The sequence below is a fragment of the Oncorhynchus mykiss genome, chromosome 3 (assembly GCF_013265735.2).
Source record: "Oncorhynchus mykiss isolate Arlee chromosome 3, USDA_OmykA_1.1, whole genome shotgun sequence".
NCBI lineage: Eukaryota > Metazoa > Chordata > Actinopteri > Salmoniformes > Salmonidae > Oncorhynchus > Oncorhynchus mykiss.
The window spans coordinates 5,942,927-5,965,878 of record NC_048567.1 but is presented as its reverse complement, the minus strand read 5'-3'; the positions used below and the strand labels follow the sequence as shown (position 1 = coordinate 5,965,878).

The 22,952-nt window shown below is 48.3% G+C and overlaps 2 protein-coding genes across 3 annotated transcripts; one reads left to right on the top strand and one right to left on the bottom strand.

Annotated features, from left to right (window-relative positions):
- Positions 1–1,898: 1,898 nt before the first annotated feature.
- On the bottom strand, positions 1,899–8,622 carry LOC110508220 (protein transport protein Sec61 subunit beta). Its single transcript, XM_036966893.1, has 4 exons — positions 8,466–8,622; positions 7,731–7,828; positions 5,979–6,086; positions 1,899–2,445 (listed from the first exon to the last, which is right to left on the bottom strand). The coding sequence occupies exons 1-4, from the start codon at positions 8,466–8,468 to the stop codon at positions 2,358–2,360; spliced, it is 297 nt and encodes a 98-aa protein (XP_036822788.1). The 5' UTR covers positions 8,469–8,622; the 3' UTR covers positions 1,899–2,357.
- Positions 8,623–8,846: 224 nt separating this feature from the next.
- LOC110520778 (alpha-1,3/1,6-mannosyltransferase ALG2-like) lies at positions 8,847–14,322 on the top strand. Of its 2 annotated transcripts, XR_005040269.1 has the most exons (6): positions 8,847–9,047; positions 9,448–9,619; positions 9,716–9,853; positions 12,282–12,449; positions 12,621–13,641; positions 13,741–14,322. XR_005040269.1 is itself a non-coding variant. In XM_036966889.1 (5 exons), exons 2-5 carry the CDS (start codon positions 9,449–9,451, stop codon positions 13,365–13,367), a joined length of 1,224 nt encoding a protein of 407 aa, XP_036822784.1. In that variant the 5' UTR covers positions 8,847–9,047; position 9,448; the 3' UTR covers positions 13,368–14,322. The 2 variants fall into 2 exon arrangements, 1 of the variants encoding a protein (XP_036822784.1); XM_036966889.1 differs by having other exon boundaries at positions 12,621–14,322.
- The last annotated feature ends 8,630 nt before the right edge of the window (positions 14,323–22,952 follow it).

Sequence of the window (22,952 nt, the reverse complement as noted above, 5' to 3'; positions counted from 1 at the left end):
GAACCAAAGAGAAGAGAGAGGAGATGAGAGGAAGCAAAGAGAAGAGAGAGGAGAGGATGACAGGAACCAAAGAGAAGAGAGGAGAGGATGACAGGAACCAAAGAGAAGAGAGAGGAGAGGATGACAGGAACCAAAGAGAAGAGAGGATGACAGGAACCAAAGAGAAGAGAGAGGAGAGGATGACAGGAACCAAAGAGAAGAGAGGAGAGGATGACAGGAACCAAAGAGAAGAGAGAGGAGAGGATGACAGGAACCAAAGAGAAGAGAGAGGAGAGGATGACAGGAACCAAAGAGAAGAGAGGAGAGGATGACAGGAGCCAAAGAGAAGAGAGAGGAGAGGATGACAGGAACCAAAGAGGAGAGAGAAGAGAGGATGACAGGAACCAAAGAGAAGAGAGAGGAGAGGATGACAGGAACCAAAGAGAAGAGAGGAGAGGATGACAGGAACCAAAGAGAAGAGAGGATAACAGAAACCAAAGAGAGGAGAGGATGGGAGAAGATCAGTCACTTTATATTCTCTCCCCTGTGTAGTCCTCTGCAGATCATTTGGTAGAACAAGGCACTTCCAAAGCCAGGATAGTGGGTTTGATAACCGGGTCCATCCATATGTAAAATAAACTAATTAAATGCACATCTTTGGAGAACAACGTCTTCTAAATAGCATATTATGTTTATTCTCCTCTCCACAGGAGGCTGGTGAGGGGAGGACGGCTCATAATAATGACTGAAATTAAGTGAACAAAATGGTATCAAATACAAATGTGTGTCAATATCATTCCATGTATTAGTATGAGCCTGTCCTCCCAGAGAAATAGAGGTAGAGGAGGATGAAGGGTTCTTCACCACTGTAATAAAGTCAGTTGTAATGAAACGTACTGTACAGCGCTTTGAATTTATCACATCTGTTATGGTCAGCCATAGAAGTCATAGCTTATGGCTATTATATTGTTACTATAGTGACCTACAGTATATCCTCTTTTCCTGTGTGTGTGTGTGTGTGTGTGTGTGTGTGTGTGTGTGTGTGAGAGAGAGAGGTTCCTTTGCTCTCCCCTTAGGATGATGCTATTCTAATGCGGTCGAGGAAACGTTTCCCAAACTAGGTCCTGGGGCCCCCCTGGGGGCATGTGTTGTTTATTTTTTGCCCTAGCACTACACAGCATATTCAAATAATCAAAGCTTGATGAGTTGGTTATTTGAGTCAGCTGTGTAGTGCCTGGGAAAAAAACTAAAACATTCACCCAGGGGGCCCCCAGGACCGAGTTTGGGAAGCCCTGGTGTAAGACAAGCCTTGTCAAACTCCTCAGGGACCCCCAGGCCTTTCCATACCTTGAACTGTTCCAGAGCTAGCACAGCGGAGTCAACTAATCATCAAGCCCTTGACTAACTGAATGAGGTGTGAGTTCAGCGCTACAACAAAATGATGAAATGTCTGGGGGTCCCTGAGGAGCGGTTTGAAAAAGGCTGGTGCTCTCCTGAACATACCCGATACAGCCTGTACCTGGCAGGAAACCTACACACCGGTCACATACCGTGCCATGGGTAACGCTTGAATTAGTAGCTCCTTTCAATAGAAATCTAATATTAAAGATGTCTATAAAACCTAACCGCTCCCTTGGTCCATACAGTATATACACAAAAGGTATACGATACCATGTAATTGTCCAGTACGGACATTGATTGATCCACACTAAATTAGCTACACTTTGCCAAAGGCAGTGTACAGTACATGAGCTCTGGGACATGGTCTAATACAGTGCTATGGGAAACCCACATACAGACACTAAAGACCATGATTGGCAGCAGACAAGATGTCCTGAGAGGCACTCAAGGATCATGAATTTGCATGAAGCAGTTTTACAGAGTGTAAATGCTAATATGGACATCCAACACACAACAAATTCTGTTTGAGTCCATTTATTGTACAATATCACAATAAAAATGTTGTCCAAATGATGTTAACAAAACATCTACAGGTTCCAATTCAGGCTGAAATATATAGATGCTTACTGACGTCCTGATGAGGGGACTAGGTGCCTGATCCTCACTGGAGAGGAATCACCCATTGTCATCAACAGAACCTACAACAGCCAGTAGGAGATGAGTCTCATGTCAGGATTCAGTCCTAGATGATCTGTGTTCAAGGGCAACACACTGGTGGTCTGCAGTTCAGTTTGAGTTGGACACTAGACTGCTGCTCTAAGAGAACACCAGACAGATTGGGTCTGTACCGCCCGCCAGGACAGGCGAGTAGTGTTGTTTGGGGATTCAGGTTGGTTGGTTGTTTGGTCCAGGTCTGATGTGTTAAGAAGCTGCGCCGCAGGGTCAGGGATTGAGGGTGAAGGGTCATGGGGCGGGGTTTAGGAGCGGGTGTACTTCCCCCAGATGTGCAGCATGAAGACCGACGCGATGAACAGCAAACTCATCACCAGCACTGGTACTGGACCTCTGAGGAGAGACCACACACACACACACAGGTTACCACCCGGACCTCTGAGGAGAGACCACACACACAGGTTACCACTCATACGCACACAGGTTACCACCCATACACAGAGGAGAGACTCACGCAGATTATCACCCATACACTGAGGAGAGACATAGGTTACTATGCATACACACACAGAAAACAGTGGCACAATCCCAAACTGGCCCAATCCCCTACAGCAGTGGTATTCAACTCACCCAACGAGGTACAGAGTCTGCTGCTTCTGTTCTACCTGATCATTAATAACACACACCTGGTGTGCCAGGTCTAAATCAGTCCCTGACTAGAGGGGAACAATGACACAAAGCAGTGGAACTGGCTTCCAGGTCCAGAGTTGAGTTTGAGGGCCATCCAGTATGCACTTGTGGAGCTATACACTACATGACCAAAAGTATGTGGACACCTTTTCATCAAACATCTCATTCTAGTATCATGAAAATTAAGAGTTGGTCGCTTCCTTCGATGCTAGAACAGCCTCCACTCTTCTGGGAAGGCTTTCCACCAGAACATTACTGCGGGAACTTTCTTCCATTCAGGTCAGGCAATGATGTTGGTTGATTAGGCCTGGCTCGCAATAGGCGTTCCAATTCATCCCAATGAAGTTCGATGGGGTTGAGATCAGGGCTCTGTGCAAGCCAGTCAAGTTCTTCCACACTGATCTTGACAAATAATTTTTGTATCTACCTCGCTTTGTGCATGGGGTTATGGTCATGCTGAAACAGGAAAGTGCCTTCCTCAAACTGTTGCCACAAAGTTGGAAGCACAGAATCGTCATTGTAGCATTAAGACTTCCCTTCTCTGGAACTAAGACACATAGCCCAAACCATGAAAAATAGCCTGAGACCATTATTCCTCCTCCACCACCAAACTTTACCGTTGGAACCATTCATTCGGGCAGGTAGCATTCTCCTGGCATCCGCCAAACCCAGATTTCGTCTGTTGGACTGCCAGATGGTGAAGCGTGATTCATCACCATGGCATAGCGCATGGTGATCTTAGGCTTGTGTGGGGCTACTCGGCCATGGAAACCCATTTCATGATGCTCTCGAAAAACAGTTATTGTGCTGACGTTGCTTCCAAAGGAAGTTTAGAACTCAGTAGTGAGTGTTGCAAGCAGTTCAGCACTCGGCTGTCCCGTTCTGTGAGCTTATGTGGCCTACCACTTCGCGGCTGAGCCATTGTTGCTCCTAGACATTTCCACTTCATAGTAACAGCACTTAGTTGACCGGGGCAGCTCTAGCAGGGCAGAAATTTGACAAACTAACTTGTGCTCTTCAGTAAGGCCGTTCTACTGCCAATGTTTGTCTATGATAGCATGGCTGTGTGCTGGACAAATCCCCTAATTTGAAGGGGTGTCCACATACTTTTGTATATATAGTGAGAGCAGGAGAGAGAAGTAGCCTGGGGCTTAGTGTTGTACAGGGTTTCCATTAGGAAAACGTAGCTCCGGACATTTGACCGAGAGCATGTGAAATTTACTGGACCCATATGCATTGGGTGAGTAACTGGATTAGGGTGCCCACCCACAGTGCTCAGAATGACTGGAATCACATTTAAAATATGCTAATTCATATTAACAGAACACACAACGTGCGGTCCTTCTTACCAAATTGTTATGTGCACATTGAAGATGTTAGAATAACTGTCCACATTGACTTTCCTTAGACAACAAGATGAGTAACGAACAGCAACATCACTAGCCTGTCAATCTATTAGTTTACCCATTCTATTGGTCAGCGTGTCGAGAAACAGACTCTTCCAGACAGTATACTGTAAGCCTACACACGTGATAAGGACAATGAATATACTGTACACACAAGCGCCAATTTTATTCCACTAAATTATGCAAATGAACCTATAGACTGATAAGCATGACGAGTCAAATGTATTTCTATCGACTGGTTTTACATCAATAAATAGGCTAAAAAGCATTATTTCGTAATGGGATTTTTTCTTCTCCTGGACAATTGGCCGGTGCCAATTTTATTTGACTTAAAGTAGCCAAAATTCAGACAGGTGGTTCATATGGAGCTCTTTTGAGCTCCAACCAGCCTTATAAACTGGGTGGTTCGAGCCCTGAACGCTGATTGGCTGACAGCCGTGGTGCATCAGAACGGGGCGGCAGGGTAGCCAAGTGGTTAGAGCGTTGGACTAGTAACCGGAAGGTTGCAAGTTCATATCCCTGAGCTGACAAGGTACAAATCTGTTGTTCTGCCCCTGAACAGGCAGTTAACCCCCTGTTAGTAGGCTGTCATTGAAAATAAAAATATGTTCTTAACTGACTTGCCTAGTTAAATAAAGGTAAAAAAACACCACAGGTTTGACAAAACTTTTATTTTTACTGCTTTAATGACAATGGTAACCAGTTTATAATAGCAATAAGGCACCCCGGGGTTTGTGGTATTTGGGCAATATATCATGGCTAAGGGCGGTGTCCAGGCACTCAGCGTTGTGGATAAGAACAGCCCTTAGCCGCGGTATATTGGCCATGATCCACACCCCCTCGTGGCTTATTGCTTAATTACCACCATTGAACTGGGACCAGTGTTTCTCCTAGTATTACTGAGGTGGGGCAGGCCTCCCATAACTGTCTAGCACTGATACCCTCTGCTCCCAACTGGTCAAATTGCTTTCATTGAAAATCTCCATTCTGGCAGATGTGGGTGCCTCTACACCCCATCTAGATCAATTCTAGGGGAAACATTGCCTGGGAGGCAGAGATGTGGTCCTATTGTGTTTCTGCATTCATTGATGAGGATTTGATGAGAAGAGGTGCGCCATCCCTGAAGTGGAAGGGTGGGGGGAAGAGAGTGTTACCATACCAACCCCACACCCCTCCTCTCTGAAGGCTGTAATTGACTTGACCTTTCTGAGTAGATCTTAATGAAGCTCTGAGACCAGCGTTCAACACACACACACGATACATACCACCGTACAACCGTCTGTCCTGGACTACAGGAGCAACACCCTCAGTAACTACAGCAGAACAACTGGAACTGTGTGGAGTAGAGGAGATCTCTAACCGTTGTCAGTAGTGGTCTCAGTCTAGAACTGTGACCAGGAGGCATAGAACAGCGGTCCGAGCGTCAGAAAGCAGCCAGACTTAGAAAGCTGGAGTGTTCAGTGTTAAGGAACAGTATGGAGCTGAACTAACGGTGTCTGTAAGGGGACCGGGGGCAGGGGGGGGGGGCTCCAGGAACATACACACCCTGGGGTCTGATCAGCATTTAGCCTCAGTCCCCCAAGTCTCATTTACTGCCATTAAACATTCATGCCCTTCCTCATAAACACTGTACATACCTACTCTCTGTGTGTGTGTGTGTTATATATATATATATATATATATCTATCTATGTGTGCGTGTGTGCATTTGAAGGAATCCTAGAGCCTTTGTGTGTGTGTATGGTTGTGTGTGTGAGATACATATGTGTGTGTGTGTGCATTTGAAGGAATCCTAGAGACTTTGTGTGAGTGTGTATATATATAAACTCACACTTTGAGTCCTGGTGAGTCCTCAGTGTAGAAGCGCCACATGCCCCCTGTGCCGCCCGCTGACGCTGTGGTCCTGCCTGCACTGCGTGTGCCACTGCTCGTTGCTTTCCTGTGACGTCACACATACGAGAAACAACATGGGAGCTATAACATCATATACAAGAGACAACAAGCTATTTCCATGAGAGCATGTCAGTCACACCTTTACAGAGTTGCCTGCACACTGAAACAATTAACCTTCATTTGCTCCAGTTTTGATCATTAGTTTTTTTTTGCCTGAGTCTCAGATGGTTAGATGTAAAAACAGAGGCTGTAGGAAATACTGCCTCTGCAGAGACTGTGCAGTTCTAAGCCATATCTGAACCCATAACATTATTGTGTGAAATGACAAATCACAGACACTGTCCAGTGTTCCCCGCAGGATTTTTCCCCCAGCATTGCTACCAGCATTGCTACTAGCAGTAACGCAATGACATGCTAGCTGTTCCCATAGACTTCCAGTCATTGAGCCAATTACCATCAATTTAAAAGTGCGTCTCAGCAGAGATATCATGGGTCGCGCTAACGGAGGAGGGGGGGGGGGGTTTAACACAGAAAAAAAAAGAAAAAAGGGTTCGCTCCAAATCAGCAATGTAAAAGGTCATTTGTGCTTCAGTTGCACTCCACTGATGTGTAATGTGTAGGATACTTTTCTCTGGTGTTTTTCTCTCCGGCAGCCAGTTAAAATGCAAGATTAAATTCAAAACAAAGCATTAGAAAGAATCCAGCCAGCTACATTTCCTATAAACATCAGAAATATGGCCATGCATAGTTTTTGCAAGAAATACCTTGCTTTTTCATTGTAAGCCAATTTACACGTGGCTGCTAGCCAGATAGCGTTGCACTTCTGTTGACATTTGATGAAAACGATTTTCCTGCCGAATGTGTTGAACCAATGCATTTTGTGTGAAGTAAAACTAGTTGTACGCCCCTAATCCAAAGAACACCGGTTTCGTATTGAAAGTCGAGTTAAGTGAAACGCTGATTCTTTGTTCGTCCGCTTTTTGAAAATGCAGATTTCTAAAAACTAATGTGACCCCTGGATATACACATAAAAAAAAGCAGTGGGCCACCGCTGCTAAATTAATGTAGGGGAAACACTGCCGTTTGAGGTAGAAGTACTATAGTACCCAACTCTCTCTACTACAGCAGTTTGTGTTCAGACTTGCGCCTGTAGTTAATGTCCCGATGTAGTGATTCATAACTGCTGTACACATCCACTGAGATTAAAGGGGGCTAAATGAGGTAATGAGTGAATGAGGGATAAGGTAGTAATGGGTAATGATGATGATGACAGCGAGGCTCTGATTACATACTGATTAAGCCTAAAGCACCAACATCTCATGGTATCTACTCAGAGGGATATCTAAACACCATCACTCTACCTACAGTATTGTGTCAGAGAGACAGGGGAGGGTCCCAAATCATTTTACATCCTCTAGTCTACCTAAAATGTAGTTGATTTTTAGTAATGTACTCTTGTGTTTTGGTTGGAGCTAGGTGGTACTGTTGATGCTTGAGGGTGGTTAAGGGTACCAGTATGTAATGCCTCGAGTCTGACTGGAGTCTTGGTGTTGGTTTGTTGTAGATCCTTCTGCGTTGGGTGAGGTTGTGTGTGGCTCTTGCTGCCATGCACCATGATGACGTATTGGTATTTTGTTTTTGAAGCGCTTTGAGATTATGAAAGCGCTATAGAAATGTCATAAATTATTACCTCTGTCGGACTGTGGATCCTGCTGCGCGGGGGGCCACTGTCTTGCTGGGGGATCGGCTCCCTGCACCGACATTAGTTGCACTTGATGCTGGTCCAGGCTGAGGAAGAGACAGTTACTTTAAAAACACACAAAATACTAAGACTACAGAATAAAATAGAAATGGAACCATTGGATATGACCCACTTTGGATGTGGGGTTCTCTGAAATGATAATCACAAATAACTTCCTCTATTATTTATATATATATATATATATATTAAAAGGAGCTCACTAGCTACTACTAGAGGCCCTCTTTACCAGCGATGAGTACCCTAAAGCGCAATGAACAGCGTAATCAAATGTAATTTCTAAATGATCATGTCCTTGCAATGATTGTTTGTGATAGTCTGGCTGTCTTACATATAACAGAATAAAGATTCGCTGATTCGAAAAATAGCCACGTCTACAAATAGATCATGGATCATCATACTAACTAACTTTAGCTACCTTAGATGGCTTCTAAACCTGACAGTCACCTCGGCGGTAAAGAATGATTATAATATAAAACAGCAATGTTAAATAAGACTAATCTATAACATCATGCCTGCAATTGTACTAGGTTAGCTTGCTAACAGAGGCTAATTGAATGTCTCTGTTATGCCTAGCTAAATTGAATGAGAGCTAATCAGTTGGCTAAAGCCAAGTTAGAGGTGTACAATTATATAAATTATTTGGAAAAATTATAGAATTCTTACCATTTTAAGTTGTACTTTGGATTTCAACTAAAGAAGAAAACTTCAACTGTTCTTCGAACTGAAGTCCACGTCAAAAGGGCAGCAGTGATGTACACAAATCGCTGCAAATTCAGAAGGAATCCAAGAAAGATGACGCTTGTCTAAAAAGGACACGATTACAGAACGAAGGACCATTTTAGGTGCCCTATGTCAAGCCTGAACCAAGAAGCTCATAATTGACATCTAACGGATTCAATTTATTACAAATTGTAGATTAATATATAATCTCATGGTAAAAATTATTTATTTAAAAAAGTGTACTTTAATTTCTAATTTGTTTAATCTAATTTTGGAGTTTGAACGAAAGGCAAATGAAAAGTGTGCGTGCCGAGAGAGGTGACGTGTCTCATAGGAAGCGACGTGCTCCAGAGGGTGGCATCTGACGCTATTTTGGTTCAACACAGGGGGATTTTGCCGTTGTAAATTAATTGAACATTTGAGCCATCATGTCGATTAGTAGGCTCAGTTGCATATTAGTGTTCGTAAATTGACCACTGTTTCCTGGACACAAGTTGGACAGACTGCATTATCAAGGAGTGAAAGGTAAAGTTTATGACAGACAACGTCCACACTGAATTAGTAACGAATGCATACTAGCTGGTCTCTGATACTAGCTACTCTCAGGTTGATTGATATAAGCTCTATGTTCACTGTGTTTAGTGTAGCTGTCGGCTAGAGATATCTATTGACTTTTTCAACAACATCACGGTTAGCTGATGTTATGGAGCTTAGCCAATTCAACAGGAGAACGTTTTATGGGTTGTGGCATTGTAGACTAAACAATCCACCTCTCTGCCATGTCAATAATGTCCTCCATTCTGTAACGTTGTATTAAATGTATTAATACTGTCTGACCCTTCTGAACAAGCCCCATGTTGATGACGCACCTGTCAACCTGTCAGTGTCATCAGGCTTCTTTAAACATGTTGTCTGTCTACTCCAGGATGGTGCGGGTGGTGTTTCTCCACCCAGACCTGGGTATAGGTGGTGCAGAGAGGCTGGTGGTGGATGCAGCTGTAGCTCTACGCTCTCGCGGCTGCAGTGTTCAGATCTGGACGGCCCACCATGATCCCACACACTGCTTCTCAGAGACACTGGACCCAGACCTGAACGTGGTGGGTGTCTATAACAGTGTAATCTAATAACAGTGTTATAACACACACAAACACACTCGCACTGTTTTCCTATCTGACCCTGTTTGTCATCTCCAGGTGTGTGTGGGTGACTGGTTGCCCACCAGTGTGTTTGGGTACCTGCATGCCCTGTGTGCCTACCTCAGGATGATCTACGTAGCTCTCTACCTGGTCTTCCTCAGTGGAGTAGAGTATGACGTGGTCTTCTGTGATCAGGTTTGTGACACACCGTCAAATTTTATTTTTTCTCTTCACTTCAGCATAAATCAAATCAAATGTATTTATATAGCCCTTCTTACATCAGCTGATATCTCAAAGTGCTGTACAGAACCCCAGCCTAAAACCACAAACAGCAAGCAATGCAGGTGTAGAAGCACGGTGGCTAGGAAAAACTCCCTAGAAAGGCCAAAACCTAGGAAGAAACCTAGAGAGGAACCAGACTATGAGGGGTGGCCAGTCCTCTTCTGGCTGTGCCGGGTGGAGACTATAACAGAACATGGCCAAGATGTTTGAATGTTCATAAATTACCAGCATGGTCAAATAATAATAATCACAGTAGTTGTCGAGGGTGCAGCAAGTCAGCACCTCAGGAGTAAATGTCAGTTGGCTTTTCATAGCCGATCATTAAGAGTATCTCTAACGCTCCTGCTGTCTCTAGAGAGTTGAAAACAGCAGGTCTGGGACAGGTAGCACATCCAGTGAACAGGTCAGGGTTCCATAGCCACAGGCAGAAGAGTTGATACTGGAGCAACAGCACGGCCAGGTGGACTGGGGACAGCAAGGAGTCATCATGCCAGGTAGTCCTGAGGCATGTTCCTAGGGCTTAGGTCCTCCGAGAGAGAGAAAGAAAGAGAGAATTAGAGAGAGCATACTTAAATTCACACAGGACACCGTATAAGACAGGAGAAGTACTCCAGATATAACAAACTGACCCTAGCCCCCCGACACACAAACTACTACAGCATAAATACTGGAGGCTGAGACAGGAGGGGTCAGGAGACACTGTGGCCCCATCCGATGATACCCCCGGACAGGGCCAAACAGGAAGGATATAACCCCACCCACTTTGCCAAAGCACAGCCCTCTGACCACTAGAGGATATCTTCAACCACCAACTTACCATCCTGAGACAAGGCCGATTATAGCCCACACAGATCTCCGCCACGGCACAACCCAAGGGGGGCGCCAACCCAGACAGGAAGATCACGTCAGTGACGCACCCCTCCTAGGGACGGCATGAAAGAGCCCCAGTAAGCCAGTGACTCAGCCTCTGTAAAAGGGTTAGAGGCAGAGAATCCCAGTGGAGAGAGGGGAACCGGCCAGGCAGAGACAGCAAGGGCGGTTCGTTGCTCCAGAGCCTTTTCGTTCACCTTCACACTCCTGGGCAAGACTACACTCAATCATATGACCCACTGAAGAGATGAGTCTTCAGTAAAGACTTAAAAGTTGAGACCGAGTCTGCATCTCTCACATGGGTAGGCAGACCATTCCATAAAAAGTGAGCTCTATAGGAGAAAGCCCTGCCTCCAGCTGTTTGCTTAGAAATTCTAGGGACAATTAGGAGGCCTGCGTCTTGTGACCGTAGCGTACGTGTAGGTATGTACGGCAGGACCAAATCGGAAAGATGGGTATGAGCAAGCCCATGTAATGCTTTCTATGTTAGCAGTAAAACCTTGAAATCAGCCCTTGCCTTGACAGGAAGCCAGTGTAGGGAGGCTAGCACTGGAGTAATATGATCCATTTTTTGGGTTCTAGTCAGTGCTAAATACGGCTGCTAGAATCCTAACTGAAGTTTATTTAGTGCTTTATCCGGGTAGCCAGAAAGTAGAGCATTGCAGTAGTTTAACCTAGAAGTAACAAAAGCATGGATTAATTTTTCTGCATCATTTTTGACAGAAAGTTTCTGATTTTTGCAATGTTACGTAGATGGAAAAAAGCTGTCCTTGAAACAGTCTTGATATGTTCTTCAAAAGAGAGATCAGGGTCCAGAGTAACGCCGAGGTCCTTCACAGTTTTATTTGAGATGACTATACAACCATCAAGATTAATTGTCAGATTCAACAGAAGATCTCTTTGTTTCTTGGGACCTAGAATAAGCATCTCTGTTTTGTCAGAGTTTTGTCAGAGTTTAAAAGTAGAAAGTTTGCAGCCATCCACTTCCTTATGTCTGAAACACAGGCTTCTAGCAAGGGCAATTTTGGGGCTTCACCATGTTTCATTGAAATGTACAGCTGTGTGTCATCCGCAAAGCAGTGAAAGTTAACATTATGTTTTTGAATGACATCCCCAAGAGGTACAATATATATATATATATAGTGAAAACAATAGTGGTCCGAAAACGGAACCTTGAGGAACACCGAAATGTACAGTTTATTTGTCAGAGGACAAACCATTCACAGAGACAAACTGATATATTTCCGACAGATAAGATCTAAACCATGCCAGAACTTGTCCGTGTAGACCAATTTGGGTTTCCAATCTCTCCAAAAGAAAGAATGTGGTGATCGATGGAATCAAAAGCAGCACTAAGGTCTAGGTTACCTTTTCATTTTGACTCTCACCTTCACACTTGTCTTTTTTTGCTTTCACTTTTTCTGTAGTTGTGATTGTAGTAGATACAACCCTACTCTCTCTCCTATTACAGGTGTCGGTGTGTATCCCAGTCCTGAGGTTGTCTCGTCAGAGGAAAAAGGTTCTGTTCTACTGTCATTTCCCAGACCAGCTCCTGACCCAGAGAGGCTCAGCTCTGAAAAAGCTCTACCGCGCCCCCATAGACAGACTGGAGGAACTCACCACGGGCATGGCTGATATGGTGAGAGTATAGAACCAGAGAAAGAAGGATTAGATTTTAAGAGTAGAAAATACCAACAGTTTCATTCATTTAATTTCAATGGAAACTAGTTTTGATTTTCCCAATTGAGCTCTCTCCTCTGACCTTGTTGATGAGATATCACTGACTGATCCTTCTTGTTTCTTGTCCCAGGTGCTGGTGAACAGTTGTTTCACCGCAGTGGTCTTTAGGGAGACCTTCCGTTCCCTGGATGGGGTCCAGACTGACGTCCTCTATCCCTCCCTCAACACACACAGCTTTGACAGCCCTCCTGAGGAGCAGCTAGAGCAGGGTCTGGGGGGCTTGATCCCTGAAGGTGTGTCCTGCCTCTTCCTGTCTCTGAACCGCTATGAGAGGAAGAAGAGCCTGGGTCTGGCCCTGGAGGGCCTCTCTTCCCTGAAGACCCGCCTCGCCACAGGGGACCAGGCAGGAATCCACCTGGTGGTGGCAGGGGGGTACGACGGCCGTGTTGCTGAGAATGTCCAGCACTACGCTGAGCTGAAGGAGCTAGCAGCACGGCTGGAATTGGAGGACTCTGTCACCTTCCTGCGCTCTCCCTCAGACAGCCAGAAGGTGGCGCTGTTGCGGGGCAGTGCATGCGTTCTCTACACGCCCAGCAGAGAGCACTTTGGGATAGTGCCAGTGGAGGCCATGTACTGCTGCTGTCCCGTCATTGCTGTGAGGTCTGGAGGGCCTCTGGAGAGTGTAGGTGACGGGGAGACGGGCTTCCTGTGTGAGCCCACGGCCGAGGCCTTCTCCCTGGCCATGGAGAAGCTGTTCAGAGACCCCCAGCTCCGCAGGGACATGGGCCAGGCCGGCAGGAGGCGGGTTCAGGAGAAGTTCTCCCTGGAGGCCTTCTCAGACCAGCTGCACGGGTACATCCTCAGGCTGACCCAGTGACACCTCTGCTGGAGCAGTAACTGGGCTGGGGTGCGTTAGCGGAGCAGCTTTCGGTAGAAGTCGCCCTTAGACACATCTAGATCATCTTACCTTCTCTCAATCCCTGCCTAAATCCTAACCAAAGAATGGAGAACTGACCTGAGATCAGCATCTCATTGGTGCATTTTCATCCTACTGCAACTATAGCCAGGTAGAGGTGGATGGGCTAGATGTGTAGGGATAAAATACAGTTACTGAGGACTGGAGGACAGACTGGGGAGGGGGTAATGTAGAGGTACGCTGACTGAGGAGGACTCTAGACAATTAGTCATTGTTCCTCCAGGAGGGGTTACTGAGGACTGGAGGACAGACTGGGGGGGGGGGTAATGTAGAGGTACGCTGACTGAGGAGGACTCTAGACAATTAGTCATTGTTCCTCCAGGAGGGGTTGCTGAGGGAATGAAGGGATGGAATCTCAGCTCCAATTAACAAAAGAGTAAGGACTTTACCCATACTGCCCCGGGGCCTCTCGTAACAATACCAGCACCGGCCCTTGGTTCCAGAAGTGTGTGTGTGAGGGGGTGACCAAGGGCTTAATGAACAAGAGCTACAAAACCACTAGGATGGATCTGTAGTGTGATAGACGTGCTGCTGTGTGTTTGCGCATGCCACCGAGCGCCATTAGCCAGTTGGCAGCCACAGATCGATAAGCAGGATGTTTGCCACTTCCTCTGCCCTTTCAGACCTTGGTTACTTTTCACAATGAGGGAATGTTTGGCCTGTACATTACTGTTGCTGTCGGTCTCTGGGTTATTAGGAGATGATGCTGTGTGTTGGTCATTATGTGTGTGTGTGTAGCATAGAAGGTCATGTTGTCTGCTGGTCAGTCTGTGTTACTAACCTCTAGAAGAGCTCTTATTGACATTCCTCAAGTCTTAATAAAACAGTCAGAGGACACATTTCTGGTTTACCAACTCTGCTTGTTTTGTTGTCAAGTTCTTTCTTTTTCTATTTTGTACCAGACTGTTGTGTATCAGGCAGGTGTCCAACACACGAACACACACTCCAAATCCAACTGTCATCTACCCACTGCAAATGCAATGCCACCGAGAGAGGAGTGGAAAAGTAGAGATATATGTTTGTGAATGTGTGTGTGTGTGTGTTCAGTCAATGTTTCAGTGAGCAGAGGAATTAGCAGGCGATGAGGAGGGCTGTTACCACGGGATTTAGAGACCGTGCTAGGAGGGGAAGATAAAGCAGCCCTCTGGAACCACCAGTGAGAGAACACACACACACTGGAGCCACGGGGAGAGGAGTGTGGGAGAGGGTGGGCTGAGGTGGTGGGAGACTGAGTGTGGTGAACGGATCTCCTCCCCCCCCCCCCCCCCCAATCACCACCTGGGCTCTCAGCAGCTCATAAACACAGTGATTTAAACTAGGAGACTATCAGGCTTCTGGACACACAGGAGGACTGTTCTTCTGTCTCCCCATCTGTCTGTTTCTCTGTCTGTATGACTGTCAGTCAGTCCCCCTCATCCCTTCCCACCTCCTCCTCTGAGCCCTGTGGTGGGGTAGTGTAATTCTGTTATTGAGACACCATGTGTCCTGAGCTGCAGTGATAACCACCGACCGGGAGCCACCGGCACTCAGGCTTAATTCATTAATGAGACCGCGGGGTTGGTTTTAAATAGGCTCTAATTCCACACACACAGACACCAGGAGAGATTGGGAAGTTGGTGGAGAGATGTATAGGTGTGTGTCTGTGTGTGTGTGTATGTGTGCTGGGTTTTTATCGATGTGAATGTGTGCTGGGGGGAGGGGGAGGTGAGATGTATCGGTGTGTGTGTGTTTATCTGTTTTGTTGGCAGTTTGGGAGCGTGTACCCTTATTATTACAACATTAAAGATGAACTCTGTTTTTTTAAACCAGCTCTCTGATTGGATGTTAATCATGCTTTCTGATTGGGTGTTAATCATGGGCTAAATGGAGATGAGGGAATAACAAACAAGTTAATCACTACAAGCCTTCACCTGGTCACAGACCGCTGGGCTAGAGCCCCGAGAGAACACACACACACATATACATCTCGCCATCACCTCCAACCCAGAGTGATGAGAAGTCATGAGGATTGCTCCAACTCAGAGAGGGATTGTGCACTTATCAAAAGTCAACTGAATTTGTCTATTGTCTAGGACAGTAGTTCCCAACCAGGGGTACTAGGACTTGGTCTATCCACAGGGGGTACTTGAAGACTCATGAGAACATAGGCTTACTGGTAAATTGCAAATGGGGGGCACTTCTGGGCTACTCCGGGCAGAGCTAAATTCAGTTGGTGGTACAGTAAGGTAAAGACGTTAGGAACCACTGGTCTAGGATGTTGGTAGTTCTGGTAACTCTGTCCTCCAAACGTCCCTTGTTGGGATGAGTAATGTCCTCGTCAGTGTAAAGGGTTAATGCAGAGAAGAGAGAACGCTGTAGGCCTGTAGAGTGTCATTGATAGATTGTTTAAACAAAGCAAATCTACATTGATATTCATGGGACGTCTTTCAGCGCTGTTTTACATGGAACACGTTAGCAAATTATGGATTTCAGATTTTACTGCTTCTATAAAGTATTCAAATATATTAGCATATACTGTACCTCGTAACTGTTAACTCTGCAGAGCCTTCGGAGTGATACACGCATAAACACACATGTGCACCTGCATGCACACACACACAAACTTTGTGTAAAAGTGATTTAGTCCAGTGACATAAAATAACCATCTCTGGGAGGTTTTAATAAAGCTATCAACAATGTCTGATAGTGGCGGGTTATAGATAGCCTCAATAAAACTCTATGTTTATGGCTCTGCAAGGAGAGACATTATAGGACTAACTCTACCCAGTCTACAGTAGGCTGTAGGGGCTGCTGCTCAAAAGATGGCGTAGACAGAGAGACACAGATCTAATACTGTATTGTAGAATAGGAGTTATCTTTACTGTGAATAGAACTGGTCATATTTATCTAGTCTTGAATCTTGATGTGTCCTGGGTGTCACACAGGCTGTCTCCCAGAGTGGCAGTCAGAACAGAGGAGAGAGGTCACAGGCTGTCTCCCAGAGTGGCAGGCAGAACAGAGGAGAGAGGTCACAGGCTGTCTCCCAGAGTGGCAGGCAGAACAGAGGAGAGAGGTCACAGGCTGTCTCCCAGAGTGGCAGGCAGAACAGAGGAGAGAGGTCACAGGCTGTCTCCCAGAGTGGCAGGCAGAACAGGGGAGAGAGGTCACAGGCTGTCTCCCAGAGTGGCAGGCAGAACAGGGGATGGAGGGTAGGGATGGAGGGTAGGAGGGTAGGGATGGAGGGAGGAGGGTAGGAGGGTGGAGGGTAGGGATGGAAGGTAGGGATGGAGGGAGGAGGGTAGGGATGGAGGGTAGGAGGGTAGGGATGGAGGGAGGAGGGTAGGAGGGTGGAGGGTAGGGATGGAAGGTAGGGATGGAGGGAGGAGGGTAGGGATGGAGGGTAGGAGGGTAGGGATGGAGGGTTGGGATGGAGGGAGGAGGGTAGGGATGGAGGGTAGGAGGGTAGGGATGGAGGGTTGGGATGGAGGGAGGAGGGTAGGGATGGAGGGTAGGAGGGTATTGATGGAGGGAGGAGGGTAGGGTTGGAGGTAGGAGGTTAGGGATGGAAGGAGGAGGTTAGGGATGGAGGGTAGGAGGGTAGGGATGGAGGGAGGAGGGTAGGGATGGAGGGTAGAAGGGTAGGGATGGAAGGTAGGGATGGAGGGAGGAGGGTAGGGATGGAGGGTAGGAGGGTAGGGATGGAGGGAGGAGGGTAGGGATGGAGGGTAGAAGGGTAGGGATGGAGGGAGTAGAGTATGGATTGAAGGTAGGGATGGAGGGAGCAGGGTAGGGATGGAGGGTAGAGATGGAGGGAGGAGGGTAGGGATGCAGGGTAGGGATGGAGGGAGGAGGGTAGGGATGGAGGGAGGAGGTTAGGGATGGAGGGTAGGAGGGTAGGGATGGAGGGAGGAGGGTAGGGATGGAGGGTAGAAGGGTAGGGATGGAGGGAGTAGAGTATGGATTGAAGGTAGGGATGGAGGGATCAGGGTAGGGATGGAGGGTAGAGATGGAGAGAGGAGGGTAGGAATAGAGGGTAGGGATGGAGGGAGGAGGGTAGGGATGGAGGGTAGGAATAGAGGGTAAGGATGGAGGGAGGAGGGTAGGGAGGGAGGGAGGAGGGTAGGGAGGGAGGGAGGGAGGAGGGTAGGGATGGAGGGAGGAGGGTAGGGATGGAGGGGGTAGGGATAGAGTGAGGGAGGAGGGTAGGGGTGGAGGGGGTAGGGATGAGGATGAGGAGGGTAGGGATGAGGAGTAGGAGTGTAGGGATGGAGGGGGTAGGGATGAGGAGAAGGAGGGTAAGGATGGAGGGGGTAGGGATGAGGAGGGGAAGGGATGGATGGGGTTAGGGATGGAGAGATGGAGGAGGGTAGGGAGGGAGGAGGGTAGGGATGGAGGGTAGGAGGGTAGGGATGGAGGGTAGGGGTGCAGGGTAGGGATGGAGGGTAGGAGGGTAGGGATGGAGGGAGGAGGGTAGGGATGGAGGGTAGGAGGGTAGGGATGGAAGGTTGGGATGGAGGGTAGGAGGGTAGGGATGGAAGGTTGGGATGGAGGGAGGAGGGTAGGGATGGAGGGGGTAGGGATGAGGAGGAGGAGGGGGGTAGGGATGGAGGGGGGTAGGGATGGAGCGGGGTAGGGATGAGGAGGAGGAGGGGGGTAGGGATGGAGGGGGGTAGGGATGGAGCGGGGTAGGGATGAGGAGGAGGAGGGGGGTAGGGATGGAGGGGGTAGGGATGAGGAGGAGGAGGGGGGTAGGGATGGAGCGGGGTAGGGATGAGGAGGAGGAGGGGGGTAGGGATGGAGGGGGGTAGGGATGAGGAGGAGGAGGGGGGTAGGGATGGAGGGGGGTAGGGATGGAGGAGGGTAGGGATGAGGAGGAGGAGGGGGGTAGGGATGGAGGGGGGTAGGGATGAGGAGGAGGAGGAGGGGGGTAGGGATGGAGGGGGGTAGGGATGAGGAGGAGGAGGGGGGTAGGGATGGAGAGGGGTAGGGATGGAGCGGGGTAGGGATGAGGAGGAGGAGAAGGGATGGATGGGGGTAGGGATGAGGAGGAGAAGGGGTGGATGGGGGTAGGGATGAGGAGGAGGAGGAGAAGGGATGGATGGGGTAGGGATGAGGAGGAGGAGGAGAAGGGATGGATGGGGGTAGGGATGAGGAGGAGAAGGGATGGATGGGGGTAGGGATGAGGAGGAGGAGGGGGGTAGGGATGGAGGGGGGTAGGGGTGGAGCGGGGTAGGGATGGAGGGGGGTAGGGATGGATGGGGGTAGGGATGGAGGGGGGTAGGGATGGAGGGGGGTAGGGATGGAGGGGGGTAGGGATGGAGGGGGGTAGGGATGGAGGGGGGTAGGGATGGATGGGGGTAGGGATGGAGGGGGGTAGGGATGGAGCGGGGTAGGGATGGATGGGGGTAGGGATGGAGCGGGGTAGGGATGGAGGGGGGTAGGGATGGAGGGGGGTAGGGATGGAGGGGGGTAGGCATGGAGCGGGCTGGGATGGAGGGGGGTAGGGATGGAGGGGGGTAGGGATGGAGGGGGGTAGGGATGGAGGGGGGTAGGGATGGAGGGGGGTAGGGATGAGGAGGAGGAGGAGAAGGGATGGATGGGGGTAGGGATGAGGAGGAGGAGGGGGGTAGGGATGGAGGGGGGTAGGGATGGAGGGGGGTAGGGATGGAGCGGGGTAGGGATGGATGGGGGTAGGGATGGATGGGGGTAGGGATGGAGGGGGGTAGGGATGGAGGGGGGTAGGGATGGAGGGGGGTAGGCATGGAGCGGGGTAGGGATGGAGGGGGGTAGGGATGGAGGGGGGTAGGGATGGAGGGGGGTAGGGATGAGGAGGAGGAGGAGAAGGGATGGATGGGGGTAGGGATGGAGGGGGGTAGGGATGAGGAGGAGGAGGAGAAGGGATGGATGGGGGTAGGGATGGAGCGGGGCAGGGATGGAGGGGGGTAGGGATGGAGCGGGGTAGGCATGGAGCGGGGTAGGGATGGAGGGGGGTAGGGATGAGGAGGAGGAGGAGAAGGGATGGATGGGGGTAGGGATGAAGAGGACAAGAGAGGGAGGGTGGAGGGAGGGAGGGAGGAGAAGCGGTGGAGGAAGCTAACCTCAGTCTTCCTCTACCTCATGTGTCTGCATACACACCTACTAACCTCTCTGTGCTAAGCTCACACCCGATGCTTAGTTAAACACCCGGGGGGGGTTATTTGTGGAGACTTGCCTTGGGCATGGGTACTGGGGTGGGGTAGGGAGGGATGTGGTGCATGCGGGCGTCAAGGGAGGGGGTTGAGGCTGATTGGGGGAGCAGTGGGCCCAGCCTGGTACAGAGGGACCATCAGCACGCCAACCGTGATGCCAGCGAGCCCTCGTCTCAGCTGGAGAGAACAACCTCACATGATTACACACACCGGGGTGAACGTCAATCACTGTGTTTGTGTGTAGCACAAAGACAATGCATGTCTTCTTGTCTATATGTTTGCGTGCGTGTGTGTGTGGATATGTGTGTGTTAGCTGCAGAAAGAGAATGCCAGTCTGTTAGTCTGGTTTGTCAATGTGTTGAAGTCTGTGTTAAAGTTTCTGTGTGTGTTTATGTGTGTGTGTGTGTTAACTGCAGAAAGACAATGCCGTTTTTTAGTCTGGTTTGTCAATGTGTTGAAGTATGTGTGTGTGTTAGCCATTAGACAATGCCCTCCTCCTCAACATGAGATAGACTGTGTGTGTGTGTGTGTGTGTGTGTGTGTGTGTGTGTGTGTGTGTGTGTGTGCCCAGTGATGGCCTGTTAGATTGAGCTGTCAGTTGCCAGGCATCAGATGATGATTAATGTTCCACGCAAACAATACGAGGCTGGCAATGATCATAAATATGCTAATGGCCATTATCAATACACACACTACCCTGACGGGAGAGGGGGAGGGAGGTTACACTTTAATTCAGGTCACTGAGATAAATAGAGAAATGAATCCCCCCCACCCCCCCTCAACACAAACACACACTGTTGAAGCTGATTGAGTGGAGAGGATGGTGTGTCGTGTGTTATTTTGGGGTGGGGCGCTCACTGAAATGAAGAGGAGATGATTGGTGTCACATTAAGGATGCGTGTTTGTTTAGTGTGTGCATGTGTGTTTGCTGTGCGTGTGCAGAGTGTGTTTGTGTGTGGGTATAGGAGATGATTGGGGCGGTGTAAGGGATGTTTCTGCCAAGGCTCTGATTAAGACTCTACAGGTTCATTCAGCTATGATCACTGCTACATGGCAGAGAGATGCGGAGAGAGGGAAGAATGGAGTGAGGGAAAAGGACCAGGAGGGAGGGACAGACAGAGACTAGAAAGGACAGAAAACAGAGAGAGGGAGAGAGAGATAATGATGTTGTGGGCCACAGGTTATTATGTCTCAGGCTGTTCTAGTCCAGTAAGACTAACCTGACGACTTCTTACAAAGACTATCACTGACTGGTCAGTCTTGTCTCTTTTCGGTCTCTCTCTGGTCTCTCTGATCTATCTCTGGTCTCTCTTTCCGGTCTCTCTGTGGTCTCTCTCTGGTCTCTCTCTGGTCTCTCTCTCTGGTCTCCCTCTGGTCTTTCTCTGGTCTCTCTCTGGTCTCCCTCTGGTCTCTCTCTCTGTTCTCCCTCTGGTCTCTCTCTGGTCTCTCTCTGGTCTCCCTCTGGTCTCTCTCTTGTCTCTCTCTGGTCTCTCTCTCTGATCTCTCTCTGGTCTTTCTCTGGTCTCTCTCTTGTCTCTCTCTGGTCTCTCTCTCTTGTCTTTCTCTGGTCTCTCTCTGGTCTCCCTCTGGTCTCTTTCTGGTCTATCTCTGGTCTCTCTGGTCTCTCTCTGATTTATCTCTGGTCTCTCTGGTCCCAGGTCACTCTTAGATACACAGAGTCATTAGGCCTATACTAATTTAGCACATTATTTCTCCACCCACCTGTCTCCTCCTTTTCAGCTCTTTTCCCTCCCCCTTCTCTCTCTGTCTACTGCAGAGGGCTGTGGGGGGAGACTGGAGGTACCCATGGGTCTCTCTGACCTTCATCGTCCTTTAACACTCATACATACGCACATAAACTGTTGATGGAGAGTGTAATGTGTGTGTAGGGTGAGGGGCGGGGGTTGCTGATTAGGGCTAATGAGCTCACAGGGGACTGGGATAGAGGAGGACCAGCCAATCGCTCACTAAGGGAGTCAGTGTTGGGGAATAGTGAACTATATGTAGTTCAACTAGTAATTTAACTACATTTTGCAGTAGCTTGGTGGAAGTTGAAATAAAATAAAATCTTGGTTGTGTTTCAGTTAATTACTTTTTGTCATGTAGTGGTATAGCTAACTACTGCAACTTTGCAAAAAGAAACGAAAATATGGGTGAAGTAGGCAATCATTTCCTTTATTTTTCGGTGTCATAACTGCCTAATTCTCACATGAAACAGTGTTTTTGTGTTTAATAGGTTAAATTACATATTCTGTTAACATATGACCCCAAAGTGTAATGTTCTTGCAATTTCTAGTCGATGACATTCCAGATGTACATATGATCATTTGTCACAAAGTAGTTTGGATTTAGTGAACTACTTTTTCAAAGTAACTTTAGTTCAGGAAACTATATTTTTCTTAAGGGTAGCTCTAATGTAGCTTCACTTCTTGCAGTGTGAAGTAATTGGTATCTAGGTAAACTCTACTTTCAGAGTAGCTTCACCAACACTGGGAGCCACACTCCTCTCATTTCTGGGGACGCCTCACGTCCCAAATGTGTCAATCACAGGAGGTTGGTGGCAACTTAATTGGGGAGCATGGGCTCGTGGTAATGACTGGAGCAGAATTAATGGAAAGGTATAAAACATATTGTTTCTATGTGTTTGATGCCATTCCATTCTCTCAGTTCGGGCCATTATTATGAGCCGTCCTCCCCTCAGCAGCCTCCACTGGTGTGAATGTGTATGAATGTGTCCCGGGCACAGGGAAAGACGGTATGGAGGAGGTCTGCTCTCGGTCCTGGGGGAGGGAGGGAGGGTCACAGCTAGAGGGTTCCTCTCACAACCCTTCATGGTCCTTCAGCGCCCCACAGCCATTTAGCTCTACGCTCCACTCTGGGGTTGGTCATTAACCCTGGTCTGAGGTCAGGGCCTGGTCAATAAGGCTTAAGGTCAGTGGTTAGCGGTTTAACCGCAGTGGGACAAGGTTGTTGTTTGGTTGAGATGTAGAGTGCTGGTGTGATGGTCTGGTTAGCCAAGTGGAGATAACTCATATTAGAAGCCAGACACTGATCTGGAAGCCTGTGTGTTTCTGTAAGTGCGTCTCTGTTAGTGTGTGTTTGTATGTGTCTGCAGGTGTGTGTGTGTCTGCAGGTGTGTGTGTGTCATTAGAATGCATAGCGTCTCTCTGTCCGGCAGGCAGAGCCTTAGCCCCGTGCTCCAGAGTGGAGTTATAGATTAGTGTCCGTGGCTGGAGCAGGCAGGGGGCCGGGGGAGCCGCCATAGCCCAGGCTGGGGCAACGTAGACTGGGCACGGCTCACAGCTCATCAGCCTGTCTC

Coding starts and splice junctions, on each gene's coding strand:
- LOC110508220 (XM_036966893.1), bottom strand. Junction 6,087..7,730: donor GGATCCACAGTCCGACAGAG/GTAATAATTTAT, acceptor GTGACGTCACAG/GAAAGCAACGAGCAGTGGCA. Junction 2,446..5,978: donor GACTCACCAGGACTCAAAGT/GTGAGTTTATAT, acceptor GTCTCTCCTCAG/AGGTCCAGTACCAGTGCTGG.
- LOC110520778 (XM_036966889.1), top strand. CDS start 9,449: ATGGTGCGGGTGGTGTTTCTCCACCCAGACCTGGGTATAGGTGGTGCA. Junction 9,854..12,281: donor ACGTGGTCTTCTGTGATCAG/GTTTGTGACACA, acceptor CTCCTATTACAG/GTGTCGGTGTGTATCCCAGT. Junction 12,450..12,620: donor CCACGGGCATGGCTGATATG/GTGAGAGTATAG, acceptor TTCTTGTCCCAG/GTGCTGGTGAACAGTTGTTT.